Raw genomic sequence first — 26,965 nt, 5'->3', positions numbered from 1 at the left:
TGATCTTCTGCTCCCCAGTAGGGATCTTCAGTCCCGTCCGCTCCGCTGTGGTGGTCTTCTGCTCCGCCGTAGGGATCTTCAGTCCCATCCGCTCCGCTGTGGTAGTCTTCTGCTCCTCCGTGGGTATCTTCAGTCCCATCAAGTCAGTGACAGAGTGCAAGCATATTCATCTAAAATGATTCTGTATTTTCAGCTTCAGAATCATGAATATTTGTATGGTGTCACCATTGTCCTGTGCATTGGATTACCAGCACAAGTTCAAACCTATTTATTTACACCCACAATGTAATATCAAATTTAGCATTTTAATCACCAGAACATTTTTTGTTAACCTTTTATCATATGTCTTGGAGTATGGCAATAATATCATATCGTGAGTTCAGAATCGTGATATGTATAGAATCGTGACATGAGGGTATCGTTACACCACTAGTGTAACATGATCCTTCGTAAATAATTCTAATAGGCTGATTTGCAACATTTGTTTTGGGAAAACATGATACATCAGGATTCTTTGATGCATACAAATTTCAAAATAACAGCATTTATTTAGATTATAATTTTTTTAACATTATAAATGCCTTTAATGTCTCTTTTTATTAATTGAATGCTTCCTTGCTGAATAAAAGTATTCATTTCTTTTAAAAAACATCTTACCGACTTGTGATAGTGTGAACTGAAGTGTGTATTTGTTATTTACAATTTATTTTTTAATTATAAGCTACTTATTTATTAAGTAGGCTAGCTAAATATGAAAATAATAAAAATCTGTATGTCCCCATTTAGCCGTACAAGTGTGGGTGTGAAAATAGAGCTGAACAAAAAATAAGCATGATGAATGATCAAATTTCAAGGACAGCAATTTGTGTTGTTTTCAACCCAATGATCCAGCAGCAGGTTGTGTTGACATGTCTTTCACTGAAAACGTTAATATTTGAATCGTCTCTACGAAAAAAAACGTAGCCTATAGGTTATTTAACCCAACAGTCGGGTTATAGGCTACTAAAAACTACCCAACGATAAAAATAAATAACCCAACATATTGGCCCAATATGAGTAAACTAACGGGGTTGGGTTGAACAAATAACCCAACGTTTTTTTACTGTGACTTTTCTATAGACAGACTCAAAAGCCCAAAACATTTTTGATAAGAGGCCTGTCCTTGGTTGAACCATTGAGCTTTTATTCTTCTGAGAACGTCAAAGACCTCCTGATGCAGTTTGCCATCCGTGTACCTCTGAAATCCTCAAGGATGAAGCTCATACTAGCCGCCTGTGATTGATTGCCGTTGTCACACCTCCAGAGCTCCACACCCCGACGGATGTGTTTCATGCAGCAAGAAATCGCATCAGTGGAAAAACAATGGCAGTCCTCTGACTGAAATCAAAACTACAACGGGCAGCCACTACAACATCTTGTCCTTCATCTATTTTGGATTGTTACGGCTCACCGCCCAACAGATACACGGACTTCAGTAGATAAAGAGGTAAAATCACACAATCTGGCTGTGCAAATTACATCACATCTGCTTAGCGCGCCAGTGCACGTGAACTGTAATGTTTCATCAGTGACATGTATCGTGTGATAAATGCATAAATCACAAGGGTGCGATAGTGATACCAAATGTCATGCATATCACGCTTAGACATTATTGAAATAATTAAATTCTAATATAAGCCTATTTGTTTCCTATCGTGTGATGCAGATGCAATTGGAAAACATTCAGTTCTTAATGTTTTGTGCATTTGTAAACAATTATTCTAGCAGTTATGCCCCAACCTTCCACATATCCGCTGCTTTATATAAGAATTGTGTTGTGAATAACCCATGAATATCTCTCTGAATGCATTTGTTTGCTTTCTTTGTATGTGAATTTCTTCGTTTTTAGTCTTTCTATGTGAGATTGCCTTTTTTGTGTGACTGATATTTACACTAAATCGGTTCTGTAGAATTAGCTGCACCGATGAATTCCATCTTTTTTTCTAAAAAAAGAATTTTTTTTCTTTAAAAAAAAATAGCACCCAATATCATCATTAACGCTATTGTTGAATAGGAAACAGCTTGGATAATGTTTGTACGCATAAGCATTCGTGCTTAAATGATATGTCATGTGTGTTCTAGAAATGCTGTAGCCTACATATTCTACTTTATAGCATGCAAACATTGCCTATATTGTGCCATGATCGAATAGGATTAGTAATGTAATAGTGTGGAATGAATATAAACAACAATTTCAGGGTCATCAACCATCTTTGCAACTAAACAGGTTAAACTAATTATAATAATAATGCATATTATTTTATTGTTAATATTATTATTATTATATTATTTATCATTGTGTTAAGTAAGTCAAGTCACCTTTATTTAGTACAGTTTGTTTCAAAATCAGATTTACAGTGATAACAGGAAAACGATGCATTTCGGCTGTTGTTCAGCTCAAGTCAGTTCAGTGTTGATTCAGTTCCAGATCATCAATTATTAAATTAGTTCATTTCATCTATAAAGCAGTTCTGCAACAAATGATGTCATCGCCCAGCTCAGTTCAGTTCTCATACAACAGTCAGTACAGTCAGATCAATAATATTGTTGAATATTAAGTGTCCCCAGCTATAAGCAAGCTAGAGGCGACAGCGGCAAGGAAACCGAACTCCATCAGGCGGCAGAATGGAGAAAAAAAAAAAATATTGGGAGAAACCAGGCTCAGTCGGGGGACAAGTCCTCCTCTGGCCAATGAACAACACGGTGTGATTAGGATTCTGTCCAAAGAAAAACAGAAATAACACAATCAAAAAATCTGTTTTTGGACACTTCAACATACAATTATTCATGATCGGCATTGGCCAGAAAAGCAACATTGGTCAATCTCTAGTTTCTAACACTTAAGTTGATGGCTTGTATGGGTGACAACATGGACACCAGGGTGAATTAACACATTGAGGTCTGAGAAACAGCATGACCAATACTTACGTGTGCAACTGATGGATTTAGATCAGTTTCCTCTTTGTGCACAAGTTGCTGCTAAACATTTGACTATTTACCAGGTTGAAAACACAGGTGTTGTTATTGTCAGCTCATAGTACATAGCTTGCATGAAGTATACCAAAATATGGTTTATTTGTACACATACTGTATATCATAATATATTTATTCTGGTTCCATTTTTATTCCACTGGTCCATTATTATATATTTATATTTTTACATATTTATATCTCTTTCTACATAACACCATCCTGCATATTTCTATTACTTAATTCATGCTTCTGTCCTCAATGTCTCGCCTGTACCCATTATCTGTCCACACACCCCAAAATCTTTAACAATATATGCTGATAATTGACTATTATTACCAAAGTAGTGGATTGAATATGTAATGGAATTGCATGGGAGTTTTTAAATAGATTGTCACCAGTATTTATAGACCTGAATGAGAAAAACCCAATATATAACACTGTCCCTCTCAATTTGATAAATGGACATAGACAATATATTTCATTAACCTTGTGTAACTGTGTCCTGCTATGTGTCTTTTCTAGGGCAATGGAGGTGTCAGATGATGACATGAAACATATGATGAATTTTTGGAATTTACGTCCCCCTTTATATCTGCACTATCCTTAGCAAAGAACTACCCAGAGTAACCATGGCAACAGCAGCATCCTCCGAGTGAGCATCATTCCCTCTTTCATCTCTAAACATGATGATTGTGGTTTGTAGATGCTCACCATATTGCTCATTTTGTGCTGCTCACAGATTGCTCTGCAGATGTAGATGTTCATGGAAAAAAGTAATTATTACAAAATTGTTTTAACTATGTCTGAGGCATACCATTGAATGTGCCTGTAATCGTTTTATTGATTATGCAGTTTTCAACTGGTGTGAGAAAAATGTCCATTGCTGAAATCCTATCACAGATAACCTCGTTGCTCTTAAAGGGATAGCACCCAAAAATTAGCATTCTGCCATCAGTTACTCACTTTAATGCTGTTTCAAAAAGTGAAGCACAAAATAATATATTTTTAAACATCTTTTAGCTGATTTTGTTTATGTAACGAAGGTTCATTTGTAATATTTTACCTAGTAGCTTTTTAGTTTTTCAAAATCCTAAGACCTGTGCAAAAGTTTGAGGTCGGTAAGATTTTTTCAAATATTTTTGATAGTCTCTTCTACTCCCCAAGACTGCATGAATCGTCGAAGGTCAAAAATACAGTAAAAACAGTAATATTGTGAAATATCATTACAATTTAAAATGACTATTTTGTAATATATTTTAAAATGTAATTTATTCCGGTGATGGCAAAGCTGAATTTTCAGCTTAATGTGTTTGTTTGTGGAACCTTTTTTTTTTTCAGAAACTGATTTCTTTTGAATTCAGATTTCTTTTGAAACATGAATTTTACAAATAAATCTTTTGTAAAATTATTTACCGTCACTCTTGATCAATTGAATGTGTCCTTGCTGAAAAAGGCCATTCACACCAAAGATGATAACTATAACAACAACTACCACTATAAAGTTTTAATACTTGTTCTAATTCTATAAGAATAGTCCACACCAAAGCGATAGTGAAACAAAGGAACAATATTATAGGAATCACTGTTTATTTCCAGCTGAAGAACGATAAAAACCAACAAAGAGCCAAATAGAATCCAAACACTTTAAAGAGCTTGAGCATTTAAAGCAGCACATACTATAGTTATATATGTGTGTGTGTGTGTGTGTACACATACATACACACACACACACAATGTATATTAGTGCTGTCAATCGATTTTGATATTATAGATATGTTTTCTGTAATCGCACATAACATTAAAGTTTTTAATATAATTGTATATTGTAATAATTTCACATTTAATCTCCAAATGAATGTAGAAACAACATAAAGACAGTAGCTTATTTTAAATATTTGTTTAAATGAATGGCATCTTTTTACGAAAGAAGGCCATTATCACAGACACCAATACTGCTACTATGATATCTCGATGTAATCGTAATTAATCGTATCCAAAATAAAAGTTTGTGGTTACATAATATATGTGTGTGTGTACTGTGTATAATTATTTTGTAGATATAAATATACACACATATGCATGTATATATTTAAGAAGTATTTGCATGTATTTACTGTATATTTATACATCATTTATATTATATATAAATAAATAAAAAATCTTAAATATACACATGTACAAGAACACACACATATATTATGTAAACACAAACTTTTATTTTGGATAATTTGGCGATTAATCGTTGCCCAGCAATATACAGGTATACGAGTAAAAGTATACAAACTTTATGTTAGATTTGATTAATCACGATTAATCGATTTGACAGCATTAATAACTTTAGTAGGTAGTGTAAGTTTGTATTGTTATTAATATACCTCACACTTTTGGTCTTCTGTTGCAGGTAATGTTTTACAGCGTCTTCAGTGTGGAGAGTAATTCTCTTAACGGGAGCTCACATAACCATTGCAGTGGTTTAGCTATGACTTTCCAGGCTTGAATGGATGATACCCGGTAACAGCTGCCATGTTCGCCTGTAATGGCAGCTCACTGGAGGGGTGTGGCCTTCTTGAACCAATAGAAACTGAGACGCAAGAGGCTGATACTGCCCTCATGCCCACCACTCTCAGGGTGGCACTGGCTGCCATCATGATCTTCATGATCACCATCGGTTTCCTCGGCAATGCCATTGTGTGTCTGATAGTGTATCAGAAACCGGCCATGCGTTCAGCGATTAATCTGCTCCTGGCCACGCTGGCCTTCTCCGACATCATGCTGTCGTTGCTATGCATGCCATTCACCGCCGTCACTCTCGCGACTACGGACTGGAGCTTCGGAGTGGGATTCTGCCGCGTGTCCGTCATGTTGTACTGGTTATTTGTTCTGGAAGGTGTGTCCATCCTTCTGATCATCAGCGTCGATCGCTTCCTCATTATAGTTCAGCGGCAGGACAAGCTAACGCCGCATCGGGCGAAAATTCTCATTACCGCGTCATGGGCTCTGTCGCTCTGCGTGTCCCTACCGTCCGTGATCGGCTGGAGGACGGCCGGGATCGGCGCACAGGTGCCGCAATGCATTCTGGGATATAGCGAATCGCTGGCGGACCGGGGTTACACGGTTCTGCTAGCCGTCGCGGTGTTCTTCGTGCCATTCGGTGTGATGTTGTATTCCTACCTGTGTATTCTCAACACGGTGCGGCGCAACGCGCTGCGCATCCACAATCACACCAGCGAAGGCAGTGTCGCCATCAACCATGTCAACAAGTTGGGTTTAACCGGTCTTCAGCGACCACAAGTCAACGTGGACATGAGTTTCAAAACCAGGGCCTTCACCACCATCCTCATCCTTTTCATCGGCTTCTCCGTGTGTTGGTTGCCACATACGGTGGTGAGCCTGCTGGCGGTGTTCAGTAGACGCTTCTATCTCAGCCCGGCGTTTTACCCCGTCAGCATCGGGGCGCTGTGGTTGAGTTACCTAAAAGCGGTTTTCAACCCTGTGATATATTGCTGGAGAATCCGAAAGTTTCGTGAGGCCTGTCTGGAGTTTATGCCCAAGACGTGTCACCTCTGTCCCAAGATTCCCGGACGAAGTCGTAGGCGGATAAGACCCAGCAACATCTATGTGTGCAGCAGCGAGACCCAGTCTTCAGTCTAGCATTCGCACCAAAGTATGTTTAAAATTGACAAGCCAAGAATGAAAGATGATGTTTAGATTTGACACACTTGGTTTCAAGGGACTGTGTCCTTGAAATCCCGTGGAGATGAGAACGCTTATGAATTGAGTACTTGATAAATACCTCCTGCAGTGATGAAGGGAATGCATTAGCTGTCTGAAATTCATCAAAGCATTATTCTTATATATTCCTGAACTGGGTCCTGAACTGAATTTCTTTTTATTTCAATTGGAAAAGATTTTACAGGTTGGCAAATAAAGTATCTAAACTGGTGATTTACTGAACATGTTTGGTAGAATTTTTTCATGCTTAGGTGAGGGAGTTTTGTTCTTGTTCATTATTTACATTCACATTTTGTAATGCCCAAAGTGAAACTGCATCCATGCTGAAAAAACAAACAAAAACCGGACTAAGTTGATTGGCTGGTCTTCCAGCCGGGTCATAGCTGGTTTAGAAGGCTTGTTTTAGAGGGGTTTTGGCCAATTCTCTAGAAGGCCAGGCTGGAAGACCAGCTTAAACCAGCTACATCTAGCTTAAAACTACCTTAAACCAATACCATTTTCACATGTTCTACCAGTTTGACTGAAGAATTTTGCTTTTGCTTATACATATCGATACTGAGATATTAATGGAACCGTATGTAAGAAATGTATTTCAATTAATCATGAAATGGCCCTGATATGTCAGTAGACATTAAGAAATCATGTTCATTTCAAATACTTATATCACTGACAAAAGTAGTCTGGCCAGGATATTGTCATTTAAAAGTGAAATTGCAGCCCTCAACTGATGTTGATGTTGTCATCTCCACCTATCTACCAATCACGAAGTCAGTAGTGTTTCGGCATCCGGGTTGCCAGCTCTGCTCTAGTCTAGGCTCCTTGTAGCAGCCTACGTTCCTGCTGTATCCTGCAGCCTATCTGGCAACCTCGAGTCAGGGGGAGGGGGAGGGGATACACCGCTCTACAGTAATTTGAAAGTGATTGCAGTACCAGTTTTGGCCACCACCTTAAATACGGTTCCTTAAATATTAAATTCTCCTTTTCTGCAGTATCAATACACCGCTACCAGCTGTTAGGGGCGGACTGGCCATCTGGCAGACCGTGCACTTTACCGGGGCGATATGCTTTTTGGGCCGATTCATCTCGACACAAAAAAAAAAGTGTTTTGTCTGAACGGCCCATAAAACTCGTACATAAAACATCAGCAGCCCATCCGTTTTTGTTTTGCTTAACTGGCGGCGCTGGGGTCTTTGTGCCGGTGTAATGCATTGGTAAAAAAAAAAGAATCAATGGTCAAAAAAGTCAATGCACAAAATTTTCTTCCGGGGGGGGGAACCCCCTTTGATTGAACCCCACCCCCCTAGACGGACAGAGGTCCACCCACCACAGTTTTACTAAAAATCATGTGGGAAACACTGCTATTGCTATACCAATGCAGCTTATAGCATGTTTTAGGATTCATCACTGTGGAGCATAGTTCAATTGTATTAATAAATGACAATTTTGGAGCTATTTCCTCTGTTAACTCTCACTCATTCCTACTCACTCATTGCATGGCTTTAGTAGTTTTAATGAATGGGAGTTTATATAGGGCATGCATAGATGGGTGGTGTTTATATGTAGTGCCACATGAACATGCCAGGGCCGATTTTTTTGTCCCAGTTTAGCCCTGTCAGCTGTACATTCTCTCTCTTCTCTCTGACGGCGAATTGACACACAAACCCGTCTCATCTCATTCGCTCCCGTTGAATAGTGTTGATGGTACAGGTCCTGAATTTCAGCACGGGGGTTGCATGTATTTTGCATAATTCTACTCATTCCCGCAGGTTAAGTGGCTTATATAAGCTCTTTTTTTTGTGACTTATTGCTCTTAAACGGTCAAACACACAAAATTAAGTCAGAATGCCCGTCTTGGTGAGTATCCTGGTGAACACAGTCAGTTTTGAAATGTAAATAGTTGAAAAACAAATCACATGTGGTGTAACAGTATAGGATCTGTGCATATAAGTTATCTTATATGTTATCTTAAAGTGAAAGAAATGCAGATTGTCCATTTTAATGGGGTTTCTTAATCAGTAATTTGGGAACTATGCCTATATAAAAGCCAATACTCAATACTGAAAATGAAAAAAAGTGGTTGACAAGGCTGATATCAATGTCAAAAGAGCAGAGTTGCAGATGGCTGATAAAATGTAAACAGACACAATTACACAATAAATGAAATGTTTATTCAAACAAGTGGACATGGTTACCAGCCAGTGCTAATCGTTTGTAAATGGCTAAATATTGGCCTGTTAATTGTCTGGCCAGTCATTGATATAGGTATAATTTATTTCAGAGCTGTAAATCCATGTGCAAATCCATGTGTAAATATGATATAACTTCGTCAGGTTACTGTGTCAATTCTGTTTGAAAAAGAAGTACAATTGCCCTAGCACACTGTAGATGGCAGTAATGGTCATGTGATGTTAAACGTCTCTCGCATAAGCGCAGAACAAGAAAGCTTTTTCCTGTGCTTCCGGAAATGGACTGAGAAATATGGCGTCGCACAGGGGTGACAGAACGAGAAACCCTACATCAAATGCTGGAGATGTTTCCAAAATCGACCTTCTGCTTCACCCAGAGCTCCTTTCTCAAGAGTTCATTCAGCTCATGTTACATGAGGTGAGACTCGGAGCCACAAGAAACCAGTCGGGTTACTGTAGGCCACATCGCATAACCTGCTTGTTCCTTATATGACAATAATAATTATAATAGTTGGGTTATTTTTGTTCCGTGCGTCTTTTTCTGTATAGTATAAATTTACCAGACAGTAAATATACCTGAAATCTGAAGAATGAATACATCAACAGTCATTAAACAGCAGCAAACGAGTCATGCCTGCGTTGTGTTTTAGAGGAAGATAGCAGTGGGTGATCATGAGGACCGCGACCGGCTGACAGGTCTGTACCTGCGACATGTGCTTCCTCTCCCGCAGAGAGATCTGCCCAGCAGCCGCTGGGGGAGGAGGATGGAGAGGAGCAGAGCGCACAGGTAGTCTCTCTCACACAGGTTATGATGCTGTCCCGCCTCTCCCGCTATTAATGCACTTGCATGAAAAGAATGATGTGTGCGCGTTCACTTTGAATAATGCCGCTAAAGCGTGTGCGCGCGCTTCAGATGATCAATACAATCACAGTTCTAATCGCAGAACGTGTCAAAATGACGATTCCCAAACTTTAAAGGGTTAGTTCATAGAAAAAATTAAATTCTGTCTCCATTTACTCACTCTCATGTTTGCTTAATTGCGTCACCCATGAATTTTTAACGTCCGTGTTTGTTTATCCTGACTAATAGTTTACACCACCGATGCATATCGTCGCATTTTGATATCACTATTTAACAATTTATCGTTACACGGTACCTCCCGGAAATGAGTTTATGCATTATTTATTATTGTTATCATCATCATTTATTATAATTTTAGTTGTACAGAAGGAACACAAACACTTTCACAGATGAGTGATCAGTTATACAGTGTTGCCCTGGACACCAATTAATTCCAAAAATATTTTGCTTTGTAATAATCACATATACTTTTCCTCTTTGCTTAAATTCTTAATGAAAACAAAATGGTCAATTCTTTTTTTTAATGTAAGTTTGCAGTATTTATTATAAGTAATTTAACCATCTAAATCTATTTATTTATTATTCTTTTGCTTTCGTAATCTTTAATCAAAGATTTAACCATTTTCTGATGATGTGTTTGTTGGCGTGAGGGCGGGATCAACCTGTCACTCACATGACATCAGCAATTGCAAACCACAATCATCCAGTCAATTCCCCATGGACGCAATTAAAGCCCCGTCCTACAGTTTTTTGTTTTTTTTTGCTCGAGAAGCCGTTTCAATTGGATAAACATCATAATAGGGAAGAAAAGACTATCACAACTTCGGTTTCATGTATACTTAAACTTGCTTCACATCTGGTTTGATGACATTTGGTGGCAAAACTTGTTTACAGTACATATTTTTGAACAAATCTCAATACAAACTGTATTGAAATTGTAATGTATTATAACTCTGTTTTGTTTCAGTTCAAGCACCGATAGTGGCAGGAAGAGGCCGCTGATTGTGTTTGATGGCAGCTCTACTAACACTGGCGGTGTGAAGCTGAAGAAAGCTGATGCTACAGCAGCACCTGTCACCACAGACCGAATAAAGCCGCCCGTTTCCAGCGTCAGTCTCACAAACCCCATACGCAAGCTCACTGGGACCTCTACAAACTGCTCTTCCTCAAATTCCTCTAACAGGACGCCAGTGTCATCGCCGGGGGCCAGCAGTCCCAAAAGCCCCTGTAACCACTCGAACACTGCCAACCCCTCGCTACATTCAAACAACACCACGTCTAAACTAAAGCGCTCGTCCCCCAGCGACGGAGAACACGACACTGCTGTGAGTATGACACTGACACCATGGAGATCTGTGATGTATGTGTAAGAGTGAGATTTGGTGGCGAATTGTCTTGACAGTAAGTGTGAATTAAAATGTTCTGATTTATTTGTATTTGTTTGTGGCAGAAGGACATCAAGTCACCTGATTCAAAGAAAAAGATTCAACATGTCACATGGCCATAATCTCTGATGTCATCTCTGTGTTGGCCAAGAAAGACACTCCTGATGGGACACATGAATTTGAAAGATGGGTTCTTGTCACACACCTCAAGTTGTCACTCTTTACTTACCAGCCTCAGGAAAAGTGACTTGTGCAATGTGCCCCTCCGGTTCATTTCACACCAGGAAATGCTTTGGCTTTCGACTATATGGAGTGGTGAAGGACCTGACACATTCCTAGCAGTTTTATGTTGGACTGCACCGATTTTCCCTTTAGAAATCTTTCCTGCAATGAATCAACTTTTCATTGCACGTGAATCATGTTGACGGCAAACCCACCGAGAGGAAATAGACGGACATGCTCTTGGTTTGTTTTAGAGATGTCTGCTGTGTTTTACTGACGGGAAGAAATTGCTCTTTTCTCCAATAAGATGTTTTACAAGTTGATCTGTGATTTAGATCGGAATAGGCCCATTCAACTTAGGCCAATATCAAATAAATCCCTTGATGGTTTTGTATTTATAGCCCCTATAGGGTCAAAATGCAGTTGTGATGTGTGTTGCATCATGCATTGATGTATTTAAGTGAGAAGGCAAAATGAAGGGTGTTTCACATGCCAGTGTTTTAGTGAAGGTTTTTCTAGGCATTATGAATTGAGTTTTTTTATTGAACTGCATGGAAAGTTCCTCACTGACAACAAGCCTGATGAAATAAACGGCTGAGAGTGTTGATCATGGTGTGTTTGTTTTAGTTTTTTTTAACTAACACTTCAGTCAATCCTAAGTACACTGCCGAAGTCCATAAAATAAAAGTTAATTAAATATTAATGGTGTTTGAATTTCATTCCATTCATAGGTCTGCTTTGTTACGGATACAGTACTGTTGAAAAGCTTCTTCTTTTTTTTTTCTTCTTTTTTTTTTTCAGTTTAGAAAACAGTTTTGTGGAAACAATGATACATTCTTTTTTTCCCCAGGATTTTTGGGATGAATATAAAGTTCAAAATAACAGCCTTTATTTAAAATGAAAATCTTTTGTAATATAAATGTCTTTACTGTCACTTCGATCAATTTAATGCAACCTTGCTAAAAAATTTTTTTTATATATAAGTGTTAAAATATTACTGAATCCAAACCTTTGAACCATAGCGGAAATTCGAATGACAATTACCCAAATTATTCTTGCATTTTTTTATTTATTAAATGGGACCTTTTATGCAATATTCACTTTTATGTGGTTTTTGAACAAATATGTCAGCAGTGTGTGTACAAATCCACCGACTCCTTTGAATCCCATAAATCATGTCGTTGTTGGCAGAGTATGAGAGGCACCAGCTGTAAAGGCTCTGCCCTGTTCTGGAAAGCCAGCAGCTCATTTGCATTTAAAGATACATGCACAAAAACAGCATGCTTTTCCTTCCACTAAAAAATGGGCATTTACAACAAGATATAATGCTATTTTGAGCTGAAACTTCACAGACACATTCTGGGAACATCTTGTAAGTGTAAGTGGCATAATAGGTCCTGTTTAATATAAAAGTGAACAATGATGGAGACAGTAAAGGTTATAATGAGGTTAACAGCCTTTTCACCATTGGTTTGTTCTCTGTAGTTTATATTAGAGATCAGAGGACTTCTACTTTGTTCTTTCGTTCTTGTCAGCTCACACTCTCTCGCTCATTCTCTCTCTATTCAACTTTCAAACACCCCACTGCCTGCTATTGGAGATGCTTATTTTCCATGCAGTTGCATCTCCGGTTTTTGTCCCAGTGGAGTCATTGAAATCCCAGAGCTTAGCTTCTCTCCTTCCCCACTGTTTGAGAGTTTTCCTGAATACATATAAACATCTCCCACCATTACAAAATGCACTATACCTGTCAAAAGTTTGGAGACGTCTACTTATAGTTTTATATTACTTTTACTCTAAAATGTTGAAAATAGTAGTCATCAGAACTATAAAATAATACAAATGTGTGAATTAATGGCTTCTGGGTCACCCTTTTCTAGATTCCAAAACCAGATCTACTCTTACTCGGCCCACTTCATGAGGTGCATCCTGGGATGTGTTTACATTGGAAATTGAAGGAGTTTCCATGTATACTAGAAACTTCTTGACTGCATTTCCTTCACTATCAACTCAAACTCCAAGAGATGCATACCTAGTAGTAGGCATACAGTAATTTGCATTTGTCTGCAAAACTAATTTCAAGCATTTAATCATAAACCTTTCCTTTAAAAGCTTCATACCACGACTGACAAACTGATTGCATGATCATTTTTAAACACTAGGTGGCTCTATTGTCTTATATTTGCTTGCTAGTCTTCATTCGTGAGAAAAACACAACACATTTTTTAGTAAGCTTTATTGATTTTTCATTACTATTTATATTTCATGTATAACTGTTAGATACACAAAAGGGCCAACATTATTTTGTGTGCAAGTTAAGACATGGGTTATGCAAAACATCCGATAATAATGCATATTATTTTTATTATTCAATTTGATCTTTAGAACTAATTCTTTCTTCAGTCTTCAAGTTAAAGCAAACTCAAATAACTCTCTTGAAATAAAGAAAATCGGTCTCTTGTTAATCTATTATAATCTTTGCTTTACTATGTTTCCATGGAGTAGCTACATAAATCTATTCATTGTTTCATTTTAAGCGTTGTGGATGCTTGGTTGTTTTCTCCATGCACGCTTTCAGATGTCTTTTCCACACTCGGGACACAGGATGTCATCTCTCTCGGTGAGGAAACCTCTGCCCACCAGAGACACTGAGCACTTCTTGCAGTTGAAACAGTCGTTGTGCCACTGGCGTTCCTCAAAGGAGATGTACTTGCTTCCTCCAAGTCCTGCGTGCGATGACAAACATGTTATGAGCACTAGCAACAAGCAGATGAAGCTGTGTTCCAGAGAAGTTCATGGAAAGCCGGTAGATTTGAGCTCTTTGAAACAGGGTTGAGCGAAATTCTGAATTTAAAAAGTGCCTCCAATTCAGTTTTTTTTTGGAATTCGAATTGGCCATGTGCCACAGGATGTTGAACAAGGTGAGGAATTTATACTGAGTTTTGCAACTTTGGGGAACATTCTGGTCCAGTTGATTTATTGAATATATTGAGAAAATGGATTATTAAAATGATCTAGGCTGAAATAGGCCCATTCAAATGGTTTGGCCAATATTAAATATTAGATAGTTGATAACCCTTGATAATTTTGTATTTATAGCCCCCATAGGGTCAAAATGCAGTTGTGATGTGTGTTGCATCATGTATTGATGTATTTAAGTGAGAAGGCAAAATGAAGGGTGTTTCACATGCCAGTGTTTTAGTGAAGGTTTTTCTAGGCATTATGAATTGAGTTTTTTTATTGAACTGCATGGAAAGTTCCTCACTGACAACAAGCCTGATGAAATAAACGGCTGAGAGTGTTGATCATGGTGTGTTTTAAAAACATTTTTTTTTACTAACACTTCAGTCAATCCTAAGTACACAGCCGAAGTCCATAAAATAATTATTTTTTTGATAAATGAGGCATGATGAAATGATTTTAGTACAATAAAAGTACTATATAAATAGGCTACACAATCATATAAATTAAACGTTTGGTGGCACTTCAAAATCATCAATGTTTCTGGAAATACAACATTTGTTTTATGGTGACACGTTTTTGAGTAATTTAGAAAGAAAATGAAATTTGTTATTAAAAATAACAATAATAATTTTAAATATATATATATTTTTTACATGTCTGCATCCTGTATGTTCCACCAGTATTATTTTAGTATTACTTATGTAGTAATATTATAGTATTTAATATTTTATTTTTATATGAGTTTTTAGTTTTTCCATTTAATTTTTAGTTTAAGTTTTAATAATCTTGTTATGTGCTTTTGCCATTTTATTCATTTTTTTTTTATTGTTCTATTTAGCTTTCATTTAATTTGATTTCAAGTTAATATTAGTATTTCAGCTCAAGCTTATGGAAATCAATATGAGATTTGAGAAATCAAATCCACCTTGATCTTTGACATATTTTGTACCATTAAAACATCCTCCAAGTTTCATAGCTTAAAACCTAATTATAAGCAAAACTTTTATTTAATCAAGCTCCAAAAATGGCTGGTTTGGATATTGTGGGATCTGTAACGTCACATGCGCAAATATATTTGTCCGAAACCACGCACTGTCTGTGTAGGTATACATTTGAATTTACTTTGTGACCATTAACAAAATTATGATATATTGTACGAAGGAAATTCAAGCTTACTACATCCGCCATATTGTTACGAGTTACATATTTTTGTTACATATGATATGACCTACCAGTGTCTGTTGCGTCAATTCACTTTCATAAAAAAATCCTCTCCTGTGGCCTCATGGGATAGTAAAGTGTCTATTGTATGCACACTTCAGAATCTCATCGGAAGTAGGTCATCTGGGGACTTTTACGCCTACTGTTTTTCTAATACTATGTATACTACATTTTTGGCGTACTGTTTTTCCGCATACTATACAGAAGATAATTATTCAATTTCAGACACAGTGTATTTGCACATACCACTGATGGGGGTGGTGCAGGAGGCACATTTCTTGGCGTACAGGTTGCAGAAGCAGTTGAGGCAGTAGGCAAAGTCGTCACGAGAGGTGAAGCGCTGGCCAGACAGCTGTTGCTTACAGCCAGTGCACAAGAAACAGTCCTTATGCCAGGGCTGGTCATGGTACGTCACACCGCCAGTGGTGATGGGCTAGACAGAGATTAAATATGATCAGACTACCATGTTTAATTTCTGCACAGTATGCAGATTACTTGTAAACTCTAAAAATGCTGGATTGTTTCAACCCATGTTTGGGTCAAATATGGACAAACCCAACTCAAAAACCACCTGTTGGGTTTATTTGACCCAAACATGGGTTGAAACAATCCAGCATTTTTTAAAGTGTATGCATAGAATAACTAGATTTTCGCAAAACGTGCACCACTGCATGGAATACTGTATCCCATAATGGAAAGTGATCAGCTCATAGAATGTAGTGCACATGCACTCTAAAAAATCTTGGGTTATTTTTTCTACCCAAATCCTGGGTTGAGCCTTTTGGGTAATTTTTTTGGGTTATTTTTTCAGTGTTTGGGTAGTTTTTGTGTTACCCAGATCCTGGATCAGATATAACAATCCAGGAGTTGACTTATTTATCGCAGGCTTTTTGTGACCTCATCAGGAGAGTTGGTGCGTGTCTTTGTTAAAATACAGGTTTGTGTCCTGTATTTCACAAGTAACCTACACAAGTTTAAAGCAGAGCTATGCATTTTCGGGAATTTCTTCGCTGTATTCTCGTTGCTCGCAGGTTTCTCTATAGAGCTCCCCCTACAGCTTCGGAATAGATATTTGACAACACTGTCGTAAAACTCGTTGGCGACTCTCAGATACCAGAGTTAGTAGATCAACGACATCAACGCAGATGGGACATTCTTTAAAACGTCTTCTTCATTCGGGTTCGAACAGCGTGAGGGAGCGGTATAATGACAGAATTTTAGCAGATCTTTTTTTGCCGTAAAGCAATTCGTTACATCGTGAGACCTGATATCATGCGATACTTCCTGACGCTGAGGCCGGCCCGCCGGCCCACCGGCCCAAAGTTGCAAGGGTGGTTTTTCCGCTCACAGGCACCAGGGGGAAGCGAGACAACCACAATTCAACCTGAAAAATGTCATATGACCATTCCAATGTCTCTGAAGCTGTACCCCGGCATAGTTCCCCTTTAAGTTAATCCAAAAACATTAATTCATGTATGAAGTAAAATTAAATAAAAAAGCTTGTACTGTAGTAAAAATTTATCAACCCAGTATGATGGGTTAAATTAACCTATTATGCTGGGTTAAATAAACAACCCAATTTGTTGGGTAAAATTAACCCAACATGTGTGTCCTATATTTACCCAGCCCAGTGTATTTTAGAGTGTGTATTCAGTAAGTAGTAAACTACATTCTGAGCAGCACTTTATGCTTAATTAAAGAGTTTCTGGAGTCTTACAAAGTTTCATGTAAGTGTATACTTGGTGTAGCCTATAAAACATTCAAAGTTTGTTTTAGTTTCCTTCAACTGTGGAATCTACCTTCTTGCAGTGAATACACTGCATGGCAAACTGCTTTTCGTAGCAGGGCACGCAGTAGTTATAGTTTTCTTTGGGGATGAAGCTCTTGGTGCCAATTGGCTGCTGGCAGCGCTGGCAGGTGAAGCAGGTCTCATGCCAGCTGTTTCCTTTATGCTCCATCTTCCTCGAGCCTGAGGGAGAAGAAGAGAGCCATCTTATCTCAAATACAACAACATTCTGCTTATGAAGAGATGATGGAGGAAGTTTGTGCAGAAGGTATAAGTCCTTGTCCAAAATATCAAGTCATGTTAGATAATCAGATACTTTCTATGTTCTTATTATATACAATTCTAATATCTAGCCCAGATATTTTGTAAAGTACACTACAGTTGAATTGAATTGAATTGAATTGAGTGGGCTGTGTTTAATTGTGTCAAAAAGTAAAATAGTAAATTCTGTAAAGCTGAATTTTCAGCATCATTCCTCCAGTCTTCAGTGTCACATGATCCTTCAGAAATCATTCTAATACGCTGAGTGTGTGCTCAAGAAACATTTATTATTATTAGAAAGGTTGAGCTGCTTACTATTTTTTGTAATCTTTTATAAATAGAAAGTTTAAGAGAATAGCATTTATTTGAAATGTAAATTTTGACATTTTTGTAACATTATAAATGTCTTCACTGTCATTGTTGGTCTTTTAATTTATCTTTCTTGAATAAAATAATTACTTTAAAAAAAACTTTTAATGGTAGTGTATGTGTAGACAAACATAAGTTTGATTCATTTGATATTGAATGTAAATTAGTATTTATGCATTCATACAAATATGCATGTGGACTTAATATCCATTTATACATTTGCTTAGTTATTTTTTTCTTTATCCATTCTGCTTGTTTGCATAAGTGAGCATTTAGTCACATTCAAATGGCTTAGTAGCCTATTTTTATATAAAATATTTTCATGAATAGAGTTTTACAGAATAGAATATGTTTTACAAATTCTTCATCAACACATTCTATACACAGTAAATAATCTTTACAGGATAACATGCAACAGAGAGTAGTCTATTCTTATCAGATTCAGATATCAAACACAGATGATTTATTATCTTCAGGATTTCATATAAACTGTAACGTAACATCAAAGTTGAGCTGTTAAACAGGCATAATTCTCTTCAACACATCCAGATGAAAGTTCAATAAATACCAGCAGTGGTGCAGTGTAAACAGACGCAGGACAGAGTTTCATTGTTTTCAAAAGGCACATATCTTTTAAGTCCATGTGTTGACATTTTACGTTTTAAAAGCATAAAACATACTGGGTCAAAGAGAGTCCAACACTTTCACATAGTCATGAGGACGCGTCTTTAAAGATTTATGAATTAACATTTATTACCAGTGTGCAGATCACTTAGTCTATTGCTTTGACGTCATTATGGGCCAGTAATATATCGTTATAATGACCGTTATTCTTTCTTCACAAGATCTGGGCAAAGATCGACCCTGCGTGAAAGGAAGGAGTTCTCATTTGCTTTAATGGAAAGAATGTGGTGCTGAATGAATTATGATTTTATGGCAGTGCTGAGTATAAAATTGTTGAATGTTCCTCCCATGGTGAAGAATCTCTTACCAGGCATAATGGTCTTCTTGCAGTCATGGCATTTGGAGGAGTACTCATTAGAATAGCACTCGGTGCACAGCAGCTGCTCGTCTTTAGTGGAGAAGGGCTTGTCCACCAGTGAGCGCTTGCACTGGAAGCAGTGGAAACAGTCCTCGTGCCAGTGACGGTCCTTGTAGGACAGATCCTAAAGCAGCAAAAGACGGCAGTCCTGGTTGAATTTGATTCATTTTGAGAAATACCGAATCTGTTTTTTTCTGCAAGTAAGATGAGTAAATGCATGCTCAGGTCTAGAACTATACAATAACCATCATGTTTACACAGCGCACACAACTCCTCGGCACTTACTCCAATTTCTGTCGTAAATGTAAAAGTAATGTGTTACTTTAGTTACTTGAAAAAGTAATCTGATGCGTTTCCCCAAACAATGAGAAGTATGGTGCATTTGATGACAAAAACACTTTCTCGATCTGCAAGCTCTAAAACGATTGGCTGGTTTTATGCAACTTCATACATGGTACTATGACTAATGTTACCCTGCAGTTGCAGCCGATGGGTTTCTTGCACTCCTCACAGGTATTGGAGTACAGGCTCTCATAGCACTTCACGCAGTACGGGTTTTCCTCACGAAGAACATACTTCTTCCCAAACAGAGACTCCTTACAGTAGTGGCAGTCATAACGCTCTGTCATCTTTACTTCAGCCTTTCAGTCCTGTGATGGAGAGAGGTTGAGGAAATTTGAGAAAAATGCTAGGCATTCTGATAAGATGATTGTAATCCGTGTTGATATAGTATTTCTTTAGCGCAAACCATCATTGCTGTGAGATATTCAGAGATAATATACATGTGTCCAGAAATCTGAGACCACCTTGAAAATGGAATCCTGTTGATAAAATGATTTTAATATATATATATATATATATATATATATATATATATATATACAACAAATAGATATTATGACTAAGACATATACAAGATTCTGCAGCATTTTAGGTCACTAATCTTGTGAAATCATTTCCAGATGTTCTTGCCTCCACTGAAGTACGAGATGCTTTTTGGATCATTCTCAAATCATGCTGGAGAACAACAGGATCATCGGGATTTACTTGTGGAATTCATGAAACATTAAAGCAGTGTTATTTTAGTATCAATTGGTCACACTTTATATTATGGGACTTTAACTATGTAGGCACTTACATTAAAATAATAATAATAACTACAATGTACTTATTGTGTTCATGTTGTATTGCAAAACACTTTTTCTGGTATTGAGGCGATCTGGGTTTAGGGACAGGGTTGGTGGTATGGGTAGGTTTAAGGGTGGGTTAAAGGAGAACTCCAGCGCAAAATGAACCTTTGGTCTAATTACACATTGTTACCTAGTCAACCGTTATCTGAGATTTGTTTTCATGATTATCGAATGTAAATAGTTTTATCTCTAAAAACAGTTCAGCCTATAACGCTAGTATAACGCCAGTATATGGGGCATAGAGTAATGACAAATACAAATCACTTGTTAATACCACTAACAAGGCTCAAAATAGCCCCACACTAACACGGCAGCATAATGAGGGTCCCTACCTTTAAACCGAAGCATTGAGAACTTTGACAGTGTCCAGACAGTTTAATAAGAAGATATTTTATACATACAGTCGTATACAAGCAGAAGCCATCTTTGAAAAACAGACTCGATCAGTCGATCAACGAAACGCCGATCTAAATGCGCTGAACTGTGTAGAATCTCATATGGTCCAGCGCATTTAGATCGGCGTTTCGTTGATTGACTGATCGAGTCTGTTTTTCAAAGATGGCTTCTGCCTGTATACGTGAAGTTGACTGTATGTATAAAATATATTCTTATTAAACTGTCTGGACACTGTCAAAGTTCTCAATGCTTCGGTTTGAAGGTAGGGACCCTCATTATGCTGCCGTGTTAGTGTGGGGCTATTTTGAGCCTTGTTAGTGGTATTAACAAGCGATTTTTATTTGTCATTACTCTATGCCCCATATACTAGCGTTATACTAGCGTTATAGGCTAAACTGTTTTTAGAGATAAAACTATTTACATTCGATAATCATGAAAACAAATCTCAGATAACGGTTGACTAGGTAACAATGTGTAATTAGACCAAAGGTTCATTTTGCGCTGGAGTTCTCCTTTAAGGTGTAAGAGAAGGGTCAACAGTCCAATTATAGATGCAATTAATGAAATCAATTTTAAATTTTATTGATGAAACATCTTTACTCTTAAAATATTGAGTACATACTGTAGCAGGGTAACACTTTATTTTGATAGTCCACTTTGGACATTCTACTAACTAGAAGTAACTTTGCAACTACATGTCAACTAACTGTCATTAGAGTATTAGTAGACTGTCTGTGGACTGTTAGGTTATGGTTAGGTGTTAGGGTTCAGGTTAGGAGAATAAGTTGACTTGTAGTTGCCAAGTTATTTATGGTCAGTAGAATGTCTGTTGGGGGACCAACTAAATAAAGTGGTAGCAGATATTAGACAGTCTATTAATACTCTAATGACAGTTAGTTGACATGTAGTTGCAAATATACTTATAGTTAGTAGAATGTCTAAAGTGGACTATCGAAATAAAGTGTTACCCATAGCCGTGAAATCAATTAAACATAGGCTACGTTATGAATTAATAGGAACAAAATTCAGTAGATCTGAGTAACTACATCTGGTAACAAATAAAACTGAGTAAAGAAGAAAGAAAGAAAGAAAGAAAGAAAGAAAGAAAGAAAGAAAGAAAGAAAGAAAGAAAGAAAGAAAGAAAGAAAGAAAGAAAGAAAGAAAGAAAGAAAGAATAATTTTAGGAGATGTATGTCTCTTGTTTGAGAAGATATCAGATGTTGTTAACCATAAGACCAAACTTCAAGCATCAGTCAAGTTCACTCACTGCATGGGCAACAGTGACGCATCAGTCTGGAATTCCACAGTGTATCACATCATACCATCATAACCAGTCTGTTATCTCACATCATACCATCATAACCAGTCTGTTATCTCACATCATACCATCATAACCAGTCTGTTATCTCACATCATCCCATCATAACCAGTCTGTTATCTCACATCATACCATCATAACCAGTCTGTTATCTCACATCATACCATCATAACCAGTCTGTTATCTCACATCATACCATCATAACCAGTCTGTTATCTCACATCATACCATCATAACCAGTCTGTTATCTCACATCATACCATCATAACCAGTCTGTTATCTCACATCATACCATCATAACCAGTCTGTTATCTCACATCATCCCATCATAACCAGTCTGTTATCTCACATCATCCCATCATAACCAGTCTGTTATCTCACATCATACCATCATAACCAGTCTGTTATCTCACATCATACCATCATAACCAGTCTGTTATCTCACATCATACCATCATAACCAGTCTGTTATCTCACATCATACCATCATAACCAGTCTGTTATCTCACATCATACCATCATAACCAGTCTGTTATCTCACATCATACCATCATAACCAGTCTGTTATCTCACATCATACCATCATAACCAGTCTGTTATCTCACATCATACCATCATAACCAGTCTGTTATCTCACATCATACCATCATAACCAGTCTGTTATCTCACCTCCAGCTTACAGCGATTATATTGTGTGTCAGCATGTGCTAGTGTGTCTGTGCATGGATGTGATCATCTATAAACATCATATGAATGGACTTTTTCTGTCCTGTAATAGGCCAGATAAGTCTGATTCTAAACCTCATCTGAAATATCTCTGAACAGTTCTTGACAGAGAGATTGTGATTTGGACCAGATTGTTCTTGATATCAGAATGCCATCTACTCACGCAGCTGTCTGAGTCCTGGACCTGTTAAGCCCCTCTGCGTATTGTTCCCATGAGTCCACCTTAGGGGTCCCCTGTGTCCCGCACACGCCGTCTCCCTGCTATCCCGTCGTGAGTGTGTCTAACTGAGCCCGGGCTTCACTACAACACCAAATCCCCCTCCACAGTTTTACCATAAAAGGTAGCAGATGAAAACCAGGAGAAGCACGCTCTCTTGCTTAAAATCCTTCTAAGAAAATTCTTTGACTTGCACAGTCAGTCCTTCACTCCCCCCTCCTCTGCTTCCTGTTTGTCTTGCCCTTTTCTGCTGTCTCACTTCTTCAGGCTTGCTCCCCTTCTCCATCCAACTGGCAAGCCCTCTCCATTCTTTCCATTAGGTTCCTTCTACGTCTTTTCACACTATCAAAATAGCACGCAGGTTTTTCTGAGCATATTTTCTTAAGGAAGTAAGTTGTCCGAGGCTCTAAACACAAGCCTGACAGTGACTGGTCAAGATATTTTTACTAAAATAATGTCACTAAATACTTATATTACTTTTTCTACCTTCATATTGAACCAGATAAAGTATGAAGCATCATTTAATTTTTTTTATGAAAAGGAATTATTAAAGACTTTAAGGAATATGTTTAACTTTATACATATATAATTATTTCATTATATAATAAAAACAAAAGAGCTTGGAATAACTATATTAAAAGGTAATGCTCATTATAAAAATGTCAGTGGCGTTAAAATTTCCAGTTCTATAAATCACACTTTTAAAATTAGGCTACCTCATAGAGCCGAGTTTTCCAAGACTGTGGGAACTGGGAACTCTAGTTCTTATTTTCATTTTTATTTCAAATCATCTTGAAATAACAGCACTTCTGTTAGCTGTCTAATCCAGGGCTGTTGTGCCGAAGTGTTCTGGCACTTTTGCCTTAGACTTATCCACTTTAAAATGTATAGGGCAACACTTTTATTTCGATGGTCACTTTAATTTCACATTAGACATTATACTAACTATAAGTAACTTTGCAACTACATGTCAACTAACCCTCATTAGAGTATTAGTAGCCTTTACTGTCTGCTTAATATCTGCTAACACTTTATTTTGTTGGTCCCCTAACATATATTATACTGACTACAAGCAACTTTGTAGTAGTTAGTGAGACTTAGTAAGAGCAACTTAGTAAGAGTTAGTTGACATCTAGTTGCAAATTAATGAGAGTTAGTTGACATGTAGTTGCAAAGTTACTAGTTAGTAGGATGACCATCAAAATAAAGTGTTACCAAATGGATGAAGCAAAAAAAGAATGTCTAACAACCAAAAAGGGTATAGACTGGAGAGAATACAAACAAGATAATGAAGGTTTATGGGATTGAACAATTCTTGATTTTGAATATCATAATCCCACTAATGTGCAACAGTGATGCGCTAAGGCCAACAAAAGAAAACACTGGTTGGAGCTGTTTTAATTTGTTTAATATCATGCATTAGATCTAAATATAAGAATTTCCTTTAATATTGTCAAAGTCAGCCTGCATGTATGTCAACTGCATCATTCTTGATAGATCATAAAACCCTCTTTTATAAGCTAATAAGCTTTTGTTTTTTGAAATTTTGTCACCAGCACACTTGAAACTGATCTCCTCTAACAAGTTCTCCTCTCTTGGGCATGATTTGGTATTTGTCGAATCTTTCCTTTTATAATCCTCAGCTGTGTTTGGAGTCATTTGCAAGTGCCATGACACAAACATATCACACAATGCTAATTAAAAGTATAGCGGAGGTCTGAAAGATAGATGGAATGCTTTCAGACGACACTAAAAAGAGATTGCAGACAGGTGGATGGAAGACTAACCCTCCTGAGATTAAGACCTTGTGTTTACACCCCACACTCACAACCTTCACACACCCATTCCTGCTCCAGCACAATCTATATCCATGACAAGAGTGTGACCACCCATCATGACTCTAGAAATGACTTTTATCTTCTCTATAAATGCTTTAAGAGGGACTTAAAGCTTGTCATAGATTTTAGGGTGTCATATACTATGGTAACCTGTTAACACAATACCAAGCCACTGTGAGATGAATTCTTTAATGTTACAGAAGTTTGTTAGTAGATTAAAAATTTTGGGCTGAGTATATGTATTATTATTATATTTTTTGAGAAAAAAAAAGAATACTTTTATTAATCAAGGATGCATTAAATTGATGAAAATTGACAGTAAAGACATCTCTAATGTTACAAAATATTTCACTTTTAAGTAAATGCTGTTCTTTTGAACTTTCCATTCGTCAAAAAAAAAAAAAAAAAAAAAAAAATGAAGCAGCTCAACTGTTTTCAACCATTTGACACTGAAGACTGGAGTAATGGCTGCTGAAATTTAGCTTTGCCATCACAGGAATAATTTTTTTTTTTTAATATATTCAAATTGAAAACAGATATTTTGAATTGTAATAATATTTCACAATATTGCTGTTTTTACTGTATTTTTAATCAAATAAATGCAGCCTTGGTGAATAGAAGAGAAAGGTAACACTTTATTTTACAATGCCAATGGTACATGTAGTTACTATAGTAACAAGTAACTATAAATTATGCAACTAAACCAAACCCTAATCCTAACCCAATGGTAAATAGTAATGCATGTAGTTAGTTATTATTCTCAGTGCTTAAATGTATAATTAATACTCAGTACTTAAATGTATAATTACACTGTAACAAAAACACCTTAAAAGAAAGGGTCACAGTATTACAGTGTTATTATACATTTAAGTACTGAGTAATAATAATGAACTACATGTAAATACCATAGGGTTAGTATGAGGGTTAGGTTTAGAGTTAATTACATGTAATTATGCATATAGTCTTTAGTTATTACTACAGTAACTACATGTAACACATGTAACAATGACACTGTGAAATAAAGTGTTACCAAATATAGTGTAACTATCTTACATACCCCGAACTTCTGAAAAGTATTGTATGCAATAACATAGTAGATGTTTTCACACAATGACGGAAAATGTCGATGTAACGGCAAATAAAAACGATCATATTTCAAAGCATTTAAAAACGTACATTTATGAGAATAAATCTTTTATCTTTCGAACATAACTCTTTGTGCATTTTAGAAATAATGCTTCAAAACTTTATTTTGGAGACAACAAAAGCATATTTTAGTCTAGAGGAGAAACATATTTGCTTAACTGTTACAAAAATCATTAAGAATAAGACATGCTCGCAGACACGACAATATATTAGTATGTGTTATTTGTGTTACACTTTATTTGATCCACTTTAGACATTCTACTAACTATAAGTAACTTGTCAACTACATGTCAACTAACTCTCAGTAGAGTATTAGACTGTAGTATGTTAGGTTAGGGTGTTAGAGGGTGTATAGTTACTTATTGTCAGTAGAATGTATGTTGGAGGACCATCATGATAAAGTGTTAGCAGATATTAAGCAGACAGTCTATTAATACTCTGAGAGTAAGTTGACATGTAGTTGCAAAGTTACTTATTGTTAGTAGAATGTCCAAGTGGACCATCGAAATAAAGCGTTACCATTATTTGTGTAATTTTGAGAACACAGGATGATAGAGTAGCAGTGAGGTTAGGTGTTAGTCATCTGTCTGTATAGTCTCAAGCGCTTGTAGCTCTTACCTCAAGAGAAAAGCTGTCTGTGTGTGTGAAGAGTCTGGCCAGACTGAGCTCGGTGGCCCTCGACTGGGGCTGTATGTTCTATTAAATTACTCCACCTATTGGGTGACTAATTGGAGTGGTAGGGTTTGGGCAGGCTTTTTCTATCAAGAAGAGTTATAAATACAACACAGCAATGCCAAATGCACCACCACAGAAGATAACCCCCTCCCACACACACACACACACATATACATTCCCTCTTACCTCTTCAGTCCTGTGTCCTTTTAAGGCTTCATATTTTTTTTTTTTTATAACATTCATGTTAAATATTAACAAATAATTGGTATTTTTGTCTTGGTTTCCAGAATGTTTTAAAAAATATATCCCTGAAGCATGGTTGAAAACAGCCAGTTTTTTCATTTTGTTCATTTTTATGTATCAGAGTATTCAGTCTCACATTATAAGGGCCATTGTCATATAATTAATAAAAATAAA

At 36.9% G+C, this 26,965-nt stretch overlaps 3 protein-coding genes across 6 annotated transcripts; 2 read left to right on the top strand and 1 right to left on the bottom strand.

Annotated features, from left to right (window-relative positions):
* Positions 1–851: 851 nt before the first annotated feature.
* On the top strand, positions 852–6,964 carry gpr45 (G protein-coupled receptor 45). 2 transcript variants are annotated; one of them, XM_079618899.1, is made up of 3 exons: positions 852–1,486; positions 3,535–3,664; positions 5,414–6,964. In XM_079618899.1, exon 3 carries the CDS (start codon positions 5,536–5,538, stop codon positions 6,661–6,663), a length of 1,128 nt encoding a protein of 375 aa, XP_079475025.1. In that variant the 5' UTR covers positions 852–1,486; positions 3,535–3,664; positions 5,414–5,535; the 3' UTR covers positions 6,664–6,964. The 2 variants fall into 2 exon arrangements, with proteins under 2 accessions (XP_079475025.1, XP_079475026.1); XM_079618900.1 differs by having other exon boundaries at positions 1,177–1,486; positions 3,535–3,707; positions 5,414–6,958.
* A 1,318-nt stretch (positions 6,965–8,282) lies between these two features.
* On the top strand, positions 8,283–12,004 carry cUnh2orf49 (chromosome Un C2orf49 homolog). 2 transcript variants are annotated; one of them, XM_079619234.1, is made up of 5 exons: positions 8,283–8,598; positions 9,173–9,348; positions 9,581–9,717; positions 10,760–11,117; positions 11,243–12,004. In XM_079619234.1, exons 2-5 carry the CDS (start codon positions 9,223–9,225, stop codon positions 11,297–11,299), a joined length of 678 nt encoding a protein of 225 aa, XP_079475360.1. In that variant the 5' UTR covers positions 8,283–8,598; positions 9,173–9,222; the 3' UTR covers positions 11,300–12,004. The 2 variants fall into 2 exon arrangements, with proteins under 2 accessions (XP_079475360.1, XP_079475359.1); XM_079619233.1 differs by having other exon boundaries at positions 8,551–8,598; positions 9,178–9,348.
* Positions 12,005–13,611: 1,607 nt separating this feature from the next.
* On the bottom strand, positions 13,612–26,727 carry fhl2a (four and a half LIM domains 2a). Of its 2 annotated transcripts, XM_079618232.1 has the most exons (7): positions 26,492–26,531; positions 22,836–22,973; positions 19,516–19,692; positions 18,992–19,166; positions 17,384–17,553; positions 15,831–16,017; positions 13,627–14,125 (listed from the first exon to the last, which is right to left on the bottom strand). In XM_079618232.1, the coding sequence occupies exons 3-7, from the start codon at positions 19,669–19,671 to the stop codon at positions 13,974–13,976; spliced, it is 840 nt and encodes a 279-aa protein (XP_079474358.1). In that variant the 5' UTR covers positions 19,672–19,692; positions 22,836–22,973; positions 26,492–26,531; the 3' UTR covers positions 13,627–13,973. The 2 variants fall into 2 exon arrangements, with proteins under 2 accessions (XP_079474359.1, XP_079474358.1); XM_079618233.1 differs by lacking the exon at positions 22,836–22,973 and having other exon boundaries at positions 13,612–14,125; positions 26,492–26,727.
* Positions 26,728–26,965: the final 238 nt, after the last annotated feature.

The sequence above is a fragment of the Phoxinus phoxinus genome (genome assembly GCF_949152265.1).
Source record: "Phoxinus phoxinus genome assembly, chromosome: 7".
Taxonomy (NCBI): domain Eukaryota; kingdom Metazoa; phylum Chordata; class Actinopteri; order Cypriniformes; family Leuciscidae; genus Phoxinus; species Phoxinus phoxinus.
This window is presented reverse-complemented; position numbering and strand designations above follow the sequence as displayed.

Coding starts and splice junctions, on each gene's coding strand:
- cUnh2orf49 (XM_079619233.1), top strand. Junction 9,349..9,580: donor TTCAGCTCATGTTACATGAG/GTGAGACTCGGA, acceptor GTTGTGTTTTAG/AGGAAGATAGCAGTGGGTGA. Junction 9,718..10,759: donor GAGAGGAGCAGAGCGCACAG/GTAGTCTCTCTC, acceptor GTTTTGTTTCAG/TTCAAGCACCGATAGTGGCA.
- fhl2a (XM_079618233.1), bottom strand. CDS start 19,671: ATGACAGAGCGTTATGACTGCCACTACTGTAAGGAGTCTCTGTTTGGG. Junction 19,167..19,515: donor CCATCGGCTGCAACTGCAGG/GTAACATTAGTC, acceptor TTGCTGCTTTAG/GATCTGTCCTACAAGGACCG. Junction 16,018..17,383: donor AGTGTATTCACTGCAAGAAG/GTAGATTCCACA, acceptor ATCTCTGTCTAG/CCCATCACCACTGGCGGTGT.
- gpr45 (XM_079618899.1), top strand. CDS start 5,536: ATGTTCGCCTGTAATGGCAGCTCACTGGAGGGGTGTGGCCTTCTTGAA.